Raw genomic sequence first — 12314 nt, 5'->3', positions numbered from 1 at the left:
AACTTGATGAGTGATAGTGAAAGGAATGAGGCATTTGAATTAAATGGCTGCATGCAGACTTCAAAATTTTCTATCATTAAATACCTTCATTCAGAATCTCCCTCTTTCTATCTTGGCCTATGACAAAATCCATGTAAACTAGTAAAACTGATTCTTACTTTTATTGCCTGACCTTGAGCCAGCACTTTCTGTGCTCATGTTCTCTTGCTTTGATTTCCTTCTCTTTTAAAACAGCATTAATTAAACTGCCTCTGTTCTTTAGTGACACTTTGTCTCATGAAGAAGAGGATATTGGCAAGGAGAAACAAAAAGTATCTAAACACTAGTGAGAGTGTTTTACAAGCTCAATTTACTAAGTGAAAGAGTAACCATGTGGATACAAGTATTGAGTAATACTTGATAGCTTGAATCTTGTTGTGTACTGATTTTGGTATGGATATTTTGGAATTTATAAAAATCTTTTAATATATTTTGGGTTTTTGACTGCTCTGTATAAGCAATTACCTAAGAAAACCATTTAAATGACAGAATAAATGCTTATAGTTCATTAATTTTGTTAAAAGAGTTCTAGTTATATCTCCATTACTATGTGGGTCAGGGCCCATTCCCTCGTGGGGAGTAATGCTGTCATTTAAGTACTGACACCCAGGCAGTGAAGGCAGTGGCAGTGATGTTAAAACCAGGATGGAGCTCTGGAGGCCAGATTAAGGAAGAGGATTGTTTAACACAGCATATGTTAGAAGTCACTGTAACCTCTTGCACAATTAGGAAACTCAGTCAAATTATTTAAAATCAAGAGGTCAATATCTTCTGCAATGTGTATAGGGTTAATGGCAGCAGACTTGCAACTCTGCTGCAGTGATGTGGAGAAATGCCTATAAATAAATAAACAAACAAACCAGATCATTCTGGGAACACAGCTGACAAGGATATTGTCCAGCCATCAGTGATGAGAGAGTGATTCATGGCCTTTTTTCAATGCTGGTGCAAGATTTTGCTTGAGGATATGCATTCTGCTGTTTTCAGCTTTACATTTGAAGCTGTCTTTCTTAAAATTTCCTATAATTTTTGTCTGCAGCTCCTCAATCATGCTTGAGAGTTGTCTTCGTTGCATAATTTAAACTTCCACCTACCAATAAAATAATTGGCCATCTAAGTACTCTCATTTGGAAGTCTCTAATTACTGAAAGCCCCTACATTACTTAAATGTCTACCTCCTTCTGAAAGTTAGTGTTTAAGTAGCTTTTGTCTAAGGATATAAAATTAGAAGCAAGATTAATTTAGGATTAATTGCTGTCTAGTGAAATTCTGTTGTATATAAGTAGTGCAAACACTAGGAAATTTTATTTTAAAATATTTTCTTTCATGTTCTTAAGTAAGCTGTGATGATTCGTGATTCTTTCTGTATTTGTTCTTGGAATTGCAGCCACTGAAGGAAAAATTTGGAGTCTTGAATTTAGAAATAAATTTACTTTAAAAGAACTTCCTGAATTCTAGACAAAGTCTATAGCAGATACACTGAAAAGATACTGAAAATATCTGATAGAAGATTTATTTAACACTTAATTCTGTTTTAACTGTTTAAGATTTATTTTAAGTGCTGGTACTGGGGCCCAGCTTTCACACCTCACTTCACCATGAGAGGATGTAGCACCTCAGTAGATGCTGGCACTGAACCTGAAAGCTCTTTTGAGATGTTCATGGACAAGCATCAACTTACTGGTTTCCTGCATAAATTGCCATGAAGGCAAATGTCTTGGTAGCACTTGAGCACATTGCCCCTTTCAAGTGGGAATATGTGTGTGGGAAGAGTCTGAGAAGATGCAGATTAAAGAACAATCCTGTACAGTGAGTTCCATTCAGATCCTTTAGCAACCCCTTCTTCTATTATTCCTACCTGCAAGTAAGAATACAACCTAAACTTGGCAACTAGACTAACCTCTCCATGCTGGATTAATCTCTTACATTCTGTTAATTTTGATGCGTTTGACTTTAAGTATCATTTATTAAATCCTCTTCATACAAAAACATACCTTTTACTAATTTTTAAATATGTGCTTTTCACTTTTTCTCTCTTTGTGATTGGAAAGATTTCTATCACCATTAGACCAATAGAACTGCCTCACCCCAGATGATTATGCAACTCTCTCTTGGCCTTTAAGAGAATGCTTCACCATTCCTTACTCCTGGAATTGTTGCATGGTTGCAAGAATGGCAGTCAGATTTCGGGTGTGGGGGTTCACATGGAAAATAAGCTATGCCCAGTTGACTCTCTCTACTGTTAAGCAGTCTCTTCAACAGATGAGATAGATGAATTTAGGTTGAAGATCAAAACCTATGGAAATGAAGTTCCATGTTGAATAGTGTCTTTCACTCCTGCACTTCTCAGCATATTGAGAGGCGTGGAGGAATGAGTACACGTGTCCAATAAAACTAGGTGGGAGAAGGTGACATGCATGCTGTTGATAGAAGCTCTGTTTAATATGCTGGAAAAATTGTTCAAGAACAGTTAATCCTTACTTTAGGATTACCCCCAGAAAGCTGGCAAGGTCAGGCTGTACATGGATTGTGTGTCATTTAAATTCTGGCTGCATGATCTGCCTGGGGGCAGCATTAACTGCAACGTGGGACTTGTTCTAAGCTACATCTGTGAATCATCATTCTTTGTTTGAAAATAGTGAACTCCTCCTATCCTCCAAGCTCCTTCTCTTGACAGGTGCAATCAGTAGCCTTAAGTGTAGTGCCTATCAGGTGACTATGCCTTTGTGCAGAGATTAATCAGTCTCAGTTTTGGAAAATGCTATTTCCATGTAAACTACACGAGCTAATCAGATTATAACCCTGTGTTTTCAATGCATATCATAAACCATATGAGGAAAGAGCTTAAAGTCATTTAATTAAGGTTTACACTGTGTGCTGTGAAAAGCCTTTCCGAACTTAATATTCAAACAGATTTTAACATTGGTTCACATGAAATCTAATCAACTAGAGAGAACAACACATTGAAAGGAAAGCAATGAAAACTCCTAGCAGGAGTTATTGCTTGCAATATAGTAAATTCATTTACAACAGAAGCTGTGGGAAAAAGGGATTTGTTTGCAATACTTGGGGTTTTTGTTTGCCTTGAATGTAGCCAACCTGACAAATTCAAGAGAATTAAATAGGTATGTTAAGGAGTCAAATTTTAGCTACTTTGTGTGCATATTTGTAAGTCTACACAAAGAAATATATCTTCTCTTTGTGCATTTCTCTATGCATGAAGTACTGAATGTGGGCAAGTTAAAGACAGGTGGAAGCTTAGTAAAAAATTTCTTCATCTAGAGAAATGAAAAGCAATCAGCAAGAACAATAATTTGAATACATACACATTTAAATAGTTGCTCAGTTTTGGGGCACTGAACCTTCAAACTCACCTCTATAGCTGTAATATTGTTGGGGTTTTTTTCAATAGCCTTTAAATGTGAAATTAAAATCCATCTATTAAAAATTCATGAAGTGCGCCTCATTACTGTGGCAGACAGCTTTGCTGTGATGTTATTGCATAGCTGACATTGCCTTTTGAGGGCTCAGTAGTCAGGGAGAGGTAAAGAAACTCACTGATTAGGGGGACACTTTTGATTTAGAGAATAAATAAACATTGATTTGTTTGTAAATACTACCACTTTTGCTCATGCTCTACTGTTGTCTAGGCTTTTGGCTAGAAACTTAAATCCAGGACTAGAGTTTGTGATGGTAACCTGGTATGCAAACATGTTCTCAAGCCTAAACTTGAGCAACAGAGACTTGCTGATGCATATGGCATGTGACTACAAGAAACATGACCACAATGAATCATTTGACTCAGCAAACTCAGTCCTCAACTAAGACCCAGCTACTAAATACAATAAAATCTTGTCCTTCATGAACTTCTCTAGACCCTGACAAATCAGTCTTGCAGTTTCCGCCTGTAATTTTATGTCTTCAGAAAACACCGATTAAAGCCAAGCTGAATATGTTTTTTCATGTACTTAGAAAATTGATGTTAGGAGGCATATTGCCAGCAAAGTAACAGTATGAAGCAGTGTGTTTATTAGGATTGTCTCAGACCTCCTTGGTAAAGTCAACTGGAAGAGCCACAGAGGAGAGCAACAAACTTTTACAATTTTCAGTTTCACGGAATAAGCTGAAATGTAATATAGATTTAAGAGGAAAACCACAAACCACATACTGTGTTAAAACAAACGTGGAAATTTTATCGTGAGGATGTGATCTTAAACGCACATGGGCCAGTGGAGTGCCTGTCTGCTGCTCTTGCTAGAGAATGATCTAATGTTACTAGATTGTCATTATAAGACACTTAATCCCCAGAGTAAGAAACAGGAAGAATATTTACAAGTTTCAGTGCTATTTACTAATTGCCAATTGACTTGAGGAAAGCTAAAAAATGACTGGAAACATCCATCCCCATCCTGATACACACACATACTAATAATGGAAATGGCAGCCAAGACAAACAGCTAGCAGCACGGTGCATCCTGTTGGCATCGGATTTTTGGCACTGTTGTAGCTACACAGAAAACAAGTGATACAAGAAATGTGTAAAGACATCTGTTCTGTAACCTATGGGGCTTCGCTCACAAAACAGTTGTAAAATCTTCTGGGGGAGAGAAAAATTTCTCTGTATCTGTGCAGATGCTCTATTGTAAGAAAAATATCAATGGAAGGAAGTGTTGAGCCTTTGAAAGAGGAAATTGTTCACCAGATTCGCTGTCAAATGTTCCATTCTTTTCTTTCCTTTTCATTTAACCTAAGTTATCTGCGATTCATAAGTTATATTTAAGCCAAGTGGTGTAAATCTATTGGGACTAATAGAATTGAATCATGGATTAAATTACCCTGGTGTCTGCTTGCAACTCTTCTTCACTGAAGATTACTCGAGCTCTGTGTCGCTCTGCTGACTATTCAGGTCACAGCCTCTAAGCTACCAGCTTCCTTCCTGAATCCAGCATCTTCATGTCTGTCTTGGGGCATGATGGGGAGAGAAGAAACAATAAAGACATCAATTAAGATCCAAAATATTGTTTACTCACCTGCTTCTCTTAGCTTGCTGATCCTTCCAAATACAAGCAAGCTATGGGAGAAAGAAAGTGGGGGGTTAGTACATTGCAAGGCTCTCTCTTACCATTCCTCTACTCTCCTTCAGCCACATCCCATGAATGAGCCTTTTAAAAAGGAAATAAACTTTTCCAAAACTCAAATCTTGTTGCAAATGTTGGGATATAAGTAATTAGGCTTCTCCCACAGGTAAATTATGGAGAGTAAGACATGGTTGCATGAAAAAGAAATCAGACCTGATAAATTAGGAAACTGGAAGTTGAAGAGGGACTGTGAGGTGTAGGAGATTGGGAGAACCTGGGGAAGAAAAGCTTAGCCCTGGGAGCTGCTGGAGTCCTGGGTGGGAGTGCATTTAGGAGCTGGAAAAATGCAGACTTCCACAGTGCTTACAAAAACACCTTGATACCTGTAGCTGGCAGATCAAGGATACAGGCACAGGACTGCTTCCCTGCTGATTGCTCTCTCTGATATTTGGTTTCATAAATGCAATAGGTCTGAGATTTTATCTTTTATGTCATATTTCAGTTTGGGAAAGGAATGGCTCAAACAAGGGTGAAATGGTGAAATGAGACTGCACCATGTTACAGGCATTAAGATTTGGAAATTGTGTTGGTATTAAACATGCTTATCATTGAACACCTTGAGTCATATTTTCATTTAATGTATTTTCTCTAATTGTTCTGCATTTACTTTATTGACAGCCATATGTTCCCATTGACACCCAATGATGCATGCTTATAAACAAAATGTTCATTATTTTGTATTGTAGTACTTCCCTTGCTGTTAGAAGAGGAGAAGGGCTCTCTTGATCTGATTCTATTAAGCTAGTGGCTAATATTCATCTAGAAGGTTTCAAATCAGGTTTTCCTGGAAAACAACCCAGAAAGCTGCTCTGTAATTCTGTAATTTATGTGGGATGCCCTGCAAGTAGCCAGTTATGTGAGTAAAACAGTAGTAAGCAACAGAGCTACTCACCAAATCTAGAATTAGTATGTTTGTGTTGGTCTAATTAATCTCTTGATGATTTGGGGATTTCATTTTCCCCTAATTGAGACCAGACTGTTCTGCAGATCATATGATCAATCTGTGATTTAATCTTGAATGAAACTTTACTTGGCTCCACTTACAAACTACCATCAGGGCATTTTCGTCCAAGTCATTGTACAAACAAATAACCTGAACACAAAGTTCTTCCACAATAAGTTTACAATTCACACATCAGACCAGGAAGCTAAGAGTGGGTATGAAAAAGTAAACAAGGTGGGTTGAGAAACATGTGAGGTAGCAGTTTAAATGTGTGGGAGGAGCTGATGTCTCAGCTTCCTTCCCTCCTTGCAGTGCTACCTGGTAATGGGCTTTGGTTTACCATACGTAAGAAGGAAGGAGATTCTGATAGTTTTGCTAATGTGCATCAGGAAAAAATGGATATGAGAAGACAGGAGATTCTTGGGTGCTGGTCCCTACCCATTGGATTCCTTCTCACAGTTGCTAACCCATGACCAATTAAAGTACACGGATACACAGGAGCCCAAATAACTCCCCTTCCTCACATGATGAGTCGTGCTTGCATTGTGATGAAAAGGACTTCAGGGAGAGGAGGAGAAGAGAGAAATTGGGATGAAGAAATATGTTGGGTTACTGGAACAGAAAAGTTTCAAGGACAGTAGTTGAAAATCCTCATTGCCACTGGAGGGATTATTTGTGATGAGCAGTGATTTTCTGTGCAGTCAAGATCAAGGATGGAAAGATAGATGGTGGTTAGGTCTTATGGGAGTAGAGAATACACATGTGAAACTTGTGAAGGGACACTATGAGGTGCTAGAGAAAGAATTTTTGTGAAGAATGGAAATATATCAAAACATCAAGAAAACCAGAAGAAATGAGGAAAGAGAAAATTCTCTCTGGGGAACTCAGTGAGTGACAAAAGTGAAAGATCCAGTAGTGGGATCTCATAGAGGGGTCTCACAATGCATGGTAAAGGTGGAGTGGATTGTAGGTAACAGTGATAATCTGAGGGGTTTACCAAGAGACTTATAAAATGTTCAACCTCTTTTTTTTTTTTTTTTTTTGGTCAGGGAACAAACCATATAACATTTCACAGACTACAAAGATTCTACTTTTGTGCATGATGGGTGGGAGTGCCTTGTACAGCCTTCTGAGGCTTTAGCAGCTAGTCATTACTATAGACAAATATGGGACACATGGTCTTTTACTTTGGGGCAGCCTGGCAATTTTTGTGCTGTTATTCATCTCACCAAAATACACATTGTCTAATAATATTTAAGTTGTATAAACATACCTTTCAAGCGAGGGAGTTGTTGAGAGAATCCAGGCAAAGAATTAGTACAAAGGCAAATCTAATACTTCATTACAATGGCAGCTCCTGTTCCAGGCAGGGTCCCTGCTCTCTGAGGGAAAAGAAGATAGAGTCACAGATTCTTTCTGTCCCAACAAATAAGAAGACAGCAGCAATTGCTGCTTCACTGTGAACAGCAGTTAAGGGCCTCCAGGCAGTTCCACTGCTTGAGATGTTAGCTTAGGGCACAATGTGGAAAGTCACCTTTTCTTTCCCCTGTGATTAGTTCTGAATGCATCTCAGGAGGAAGTGATTAAAAAGCAAAATCCATTTTGCGGTTCTGCTTTACATTTCACCTTCTCAGTAGAAGTGACCTCAGCTGTTTTATTGTGCTGGTTCTATCTTCAAAGTCAGAGAGTTTCATAATCAACCTTTTCTGAATCAATTACAGAAAAGAATTTTGTTCACCAAAGCAGATAGAGGGAAGAGAAGAAGACTCATAGCAGATGAGGCAGAAGTTGGTCAATGAAGAACGCAATGGAAAATGTTATACAGAAACTGACTGTTCTTCTGTTCCTGATTCTCCCTAATCACGCCATATAGGCTCCCCCTGATTAGCACATTTTTCACTCATTGTGTGTAAAATCTCAGGCTGTAACATTGTTCCAGATCTGACTTTGGAGTGTTGGTAGTGTCCTGCTGACCCTCTTCCCTCTTCTCACACCTTCTCCAACCATTTGCAACTCACAAGTTTGTTCACAGGATCTCTGGAAATTGTGGGCTCTGGGAGAGCATGTGGGGAAGCTGGAGAGACTTTACAGCCAAAAAGCCAAAAATCCTAAAAGTCCATCCTATTCTTTCTATAAGTGATGAAGCTTGCATTGGCACAAATGGGAGTCACTGATATGCCCAGGAAGGAGATCTCCTCAATCCATGCACAAGCACAGCTCTTTATCATGGAGCTGTTGTGCACCAACTCTCTTAGCCCTGTAGGCTGGATGGCTTCAATATACAGGAAATTATCGATTCTAGAAAATCAAAACACACACCTTCCTTCATTTGGTGCTAATATAATTGTGCCACTGGGTTTTTTGACAACTCATTTTTTCTTTAGGCAGCGTTAAGTGCCTTGAAACAGTTTTCAGAGCAAGGACTGGATCCAGTGGAAGGAGCTATGAAAGTTGAGAACGGTTCACATGAAAAGTAAGTACCATTTAAATCCTCTGCATTTTAATGCCTGTGTGGCATGGTAGATAAGAAATGTTAATTAAGAGCTTAGTTGCCCTTTTAAACCTATGCAAAACTATTTCCTCTGGAATTTCCATACAGTTTGTGACAATTTGAGAGGATAAACATGATTTCAGGTTTAGTGTAACTGATAATGTTTACTAATTAGCTATGAGATAGTCAGTCCTGTGGAAATGCTAAAGAAAAGGATTTTCTTTTCATTGTATGGATTCTGTGTAAGTAGCATAACAGGATTTTTGTCAAATGTGTTGTAGCACATGATATTGCCTGTAAATAAGCATTGCTATCTGCCAATAAGTCATTATGACTGCAAGCTGAATTTTACCTCAGAGAATTTAAAAGTTGAAATTTCTTTCAGGTCTTAAAAAACTCTGATATGGAATTTAGCTTTAAGCAGCAGACAATAGAACAGGGTTTCACACTGGATTTTCAATTATTTAAGAAAGTGAGATTGTCCATCCAGTAAAGATTTTTCTTTCAGCTGCTAGTCAGTTTATTTAAGAAAGTAGTCTTGTGTTACTAAATAAATTAGGAAGTAATAGAATAAAAGAAGTAAGACTAAAAGTGGCATTTGGAATTTCCAGTAGATATACTGGGGCTATTTATAAACTAATTTAATCAGAAACATTTTTCCATATGATCTCATCAGCATAGTATTTGAACATAAATATTGTTGTTTCACTTTAAAATGTTACCTTCCACAGTGACCTTTGAAGCTCATGTGCCATCTGGTAATAAACATGTCTTAAAGATGTGCAACCCTGGACCTTACCACTCTTGTTAATGTATTAATCTTTCAGACAAGTCAAGCATCTGGGAGAGAAAGCAGACAATAAACAGACTAACTCAGGCACCATTGCTCAGGACTGCAAGGATTCAAAGGCTGTCGTCTAGGAGCTTCCCAGCACCCACGGCTGCCACTGCATCCTTATAAACCTGTCAACACGCAATAGGGTGTATGTGTACAAGGAAATGAATGACTAATACCATTATTTGAGTCTTATGTGAAGACAACACTATTCTAACACAAGAGATAGTATACATGGTACTGTTTATTCAACAGTGGAAAAAAATAAAATTGAACATTTCCCTTAGAACTCAAGATCAGAGCATAACTCAGTTGCCCAGAGGCAGAAGAAGTCTGATCGTGTTACTGGAGGTTAAAATAACAATGAATTAACAAAAAGTGTTAGGGAAAAAAAAAAAGGGAAACTTTACAATTGATTAAAATTGATTAATATTGAGGAAAACAAGTCAGCATTGGTTCAGTTATACAATTTTTGTAGTGTAGTTTTAAGTTCAGCTTACTGTTTTTTAAATAATGCTTGAATATTTTAAAATTAACCAATGACAGTGCTGTGAGAATTGTAGTTGTTGTCTTCATATATAGTCATACAGCTTATCTTTTTATGCAGACATTATGCATTCTTCATTCTATATGAATATGTATGACTTTAAGATGCACTACTCAGAGTTGTATGCAAACAGAAGTTTAAATCTTGACAAGTATTTGCTTAACATGAACAGATGTTAGTTATGATCATTTTCGATATACTCCAGGAAAAAAGCAAATATGGTATTTGATTTTCCTTGCCATAATCAATTAAAGAGGCGTCTTGCCTCCAAGCAACATTTTCCCCTTTGATTCTGCTCTCTGTTGTGTGAAGCACATCTACACCCCATTCTGTGTGTTGTACCAACCCACCGTTTGCATCAACTGAGTGTTTTTAATCTCTGCATTCGGACCAAGAGCAAAAGGGAGGACTGCAGCATTATCAAGCCAAGGGTGGAAACTGTTGATGTGAAGATCATTCTTTTGTGAAAGGAGTGGCAGCAGAGATAAGACCTGTGGCTGCTCTGTACCAGCATATTTCTTTTAAGTGTGTGGCCAAATGCAGTAAAACCACATCAGTTCATGTGTACAATGACAGTGTCTTCTCTTTCTTTATCACTCACAGTTAGACAACTAAGAGAAAAAAAAGGAAAAGAAAACAATTAAAAACTAGCAAATGACTGGCTACCACACTAGAGCCAGGTTTCAACCAAACTGTCCCCATGCTACCACTTTCTACAAACTTACTTAGACCAGACATACAGGTATTTAGGTCATTTATCTATTCAAAATACAGATTATTTCATCTCATGCAACAGATAAAGCTTAACTGCATAACAGCCATGACAACATTGCACAAGATTGTAGAAGCACCAAAACCAGAGATCACAACTCCGTGACTCATGCAGAAAAGCAAGGGAACAGCAATGTGAGGAAATGGTGCAAGGTACAGTGGCATTGATTCACCTCTGGGATGGGCTTTTAGGGGAACACGCATCTTGCTCTGCCAGAACCAGTGCTTGGAGGCCTTTTTTTCTACTTCATGTTTCTCATGGGTATGATTCACTCTCTAGCCTGGCAGATAAGGAGTCTTTGTTCTAAAAGTTTGAAGTTTTCTAGGGTCTGACTCCATAAAAGAGTCAGGAACAAGCTGAGCCTTTCAGTTCCCACAGATTTCCAGGGGCGTTTGGCACGGGGCAGACTTGAGTTATTCAGGCAGCAGCACACAAAAATAATTAGCTCTTACACACCACCTTTCTCAGGGATATGTTACCTGCCTAATTGGCAGCTGGAGCAGAAATTCTGCTCCTTCAGCTCATCAGACAGCTCAGAGAGCTCAGAAACAGCCTCAGTCTGTGCTTTAGCTGTACCTGCCAGTATGCAGGATACAAATGGCATTACTGTCCCCTCTCAGGCAGAGCATGAACAAAAGCAAGAGGCAAACCCATTCCTCTGTCCTAAGGGCGAGATGCTGTGCTTACTGGGGAGAATGTGACAAGGAGACTGGCAGTATGGCCTCCCTGGCATCAACAGAACCTCTGTGGTGTGTTCCCTGTCTCAGTAAATTTTAGATTAATTGCTTTGTTGCAGGTGGGCTCTGCATTGAGCACCAGGCTTACTCCAGTGCATGTGGAGCGCAGCAAAGTGATGCTCACTTCACTCTCAATGATCAAATTGCAACCAAATATGTGCAACCAGCTATCTAGGCCCAAGAGAGCTCATTGAGCCTCTCCAATCAAGGCAACAGTAGAGAAAGGGTGTCTCTGTGAAACTCTTATTTCACATTCTCTTGCTTGTAAGAACTATGCTTGATTCTGATTCTGACATAAAACAAGGCAAGGAACTGAGTTGGGCGGCTCACTCCTTTTTCTCAAAACTGTAGAGACATGGAGCAGACTGGGGGAGGAGGGTCATATACAGTAGCAGAAGTTCTAACTCTTTTCCAAAAGCAGGGCTGACTAATGATTGTTGTAATCACAAGTTAGAAAGTCTGCAGCCTTATGTCAAGTGCACACAGATGGCTGTTTCAAAGCACCTCCCAAGCCACAGGTTAAAAGCTTCATCACAGAGGCCCCAGTGAAGCCAGACAGTGCTTTTTCTGGAATAATCTGAAGAAAGAGGTCCTGCTCCCTACAGGTACCAACAGCATCACAAAGACCTCTGTAGGGAGCTCATCAAGATACTGCACCTGAGCACCACAGTGTCATTTTGGTGTCATTAAGGCATTCCAAGGTTCCTGTGTCAGTAAAGAGATTTCAGTCTGTTCCACATGCAGCATTTATTTTCTCGAAGAATATCCTGCAGTATTCACACACATATGCAGAAATGCACTTTAGTTTGGCA

At 38.8% G+C, this 12314-nt stretch overlaps 1 protein-coding gene across 2 annotated transcripts in view; it reads left to right on the top strand.

Moving 5' to 3' along the window:
* The window catches only part of STAU2 (staufen double-stranded RNA binding protein 2), a 168754-nt gene extending 158191 nt beyond the window's left edge, over positions 1-10563 (top strand). For both annotated transcript variants that reach the window (XM_058044438.1, XM_058044359.1), the window contains 2 exons: positions 8505-8593; positions 9439-10563. In XM_058044438.1, coding sequence (XP_057900421.1) covers positions 8505-8593; positions 9439-9532 — 183 coding nt within the window. In that variant the 3' untranslated portion in view covers positions 9533-10563. The remainder of the gene's footprint in view (positions 1-8504; positions 8594-9438) is intronic.
* Positions 10564-12314: the final 1751 nt, after the last annotated feature.

Source organism: Melospiza georgiana, chromosome 1, assembly GCF_028018845.1.
Source record: "Melospiza georgiana isolate bMelGeo1 chromosome 1, bMelGeo1.pri, whole genome shotgun sequence".
Taxonomy (NCBI): domain Eukaryota; kingdom Metazoa; phylum Chordata; class Aves; order Passeriformes; family Passerellidae; genus Melospiza; species Melospiza georgiana.
Note: the sequence above shows the minus strand (reverse complement) of the source record. Positions and strands in the feature narration are given on the sequence as shown.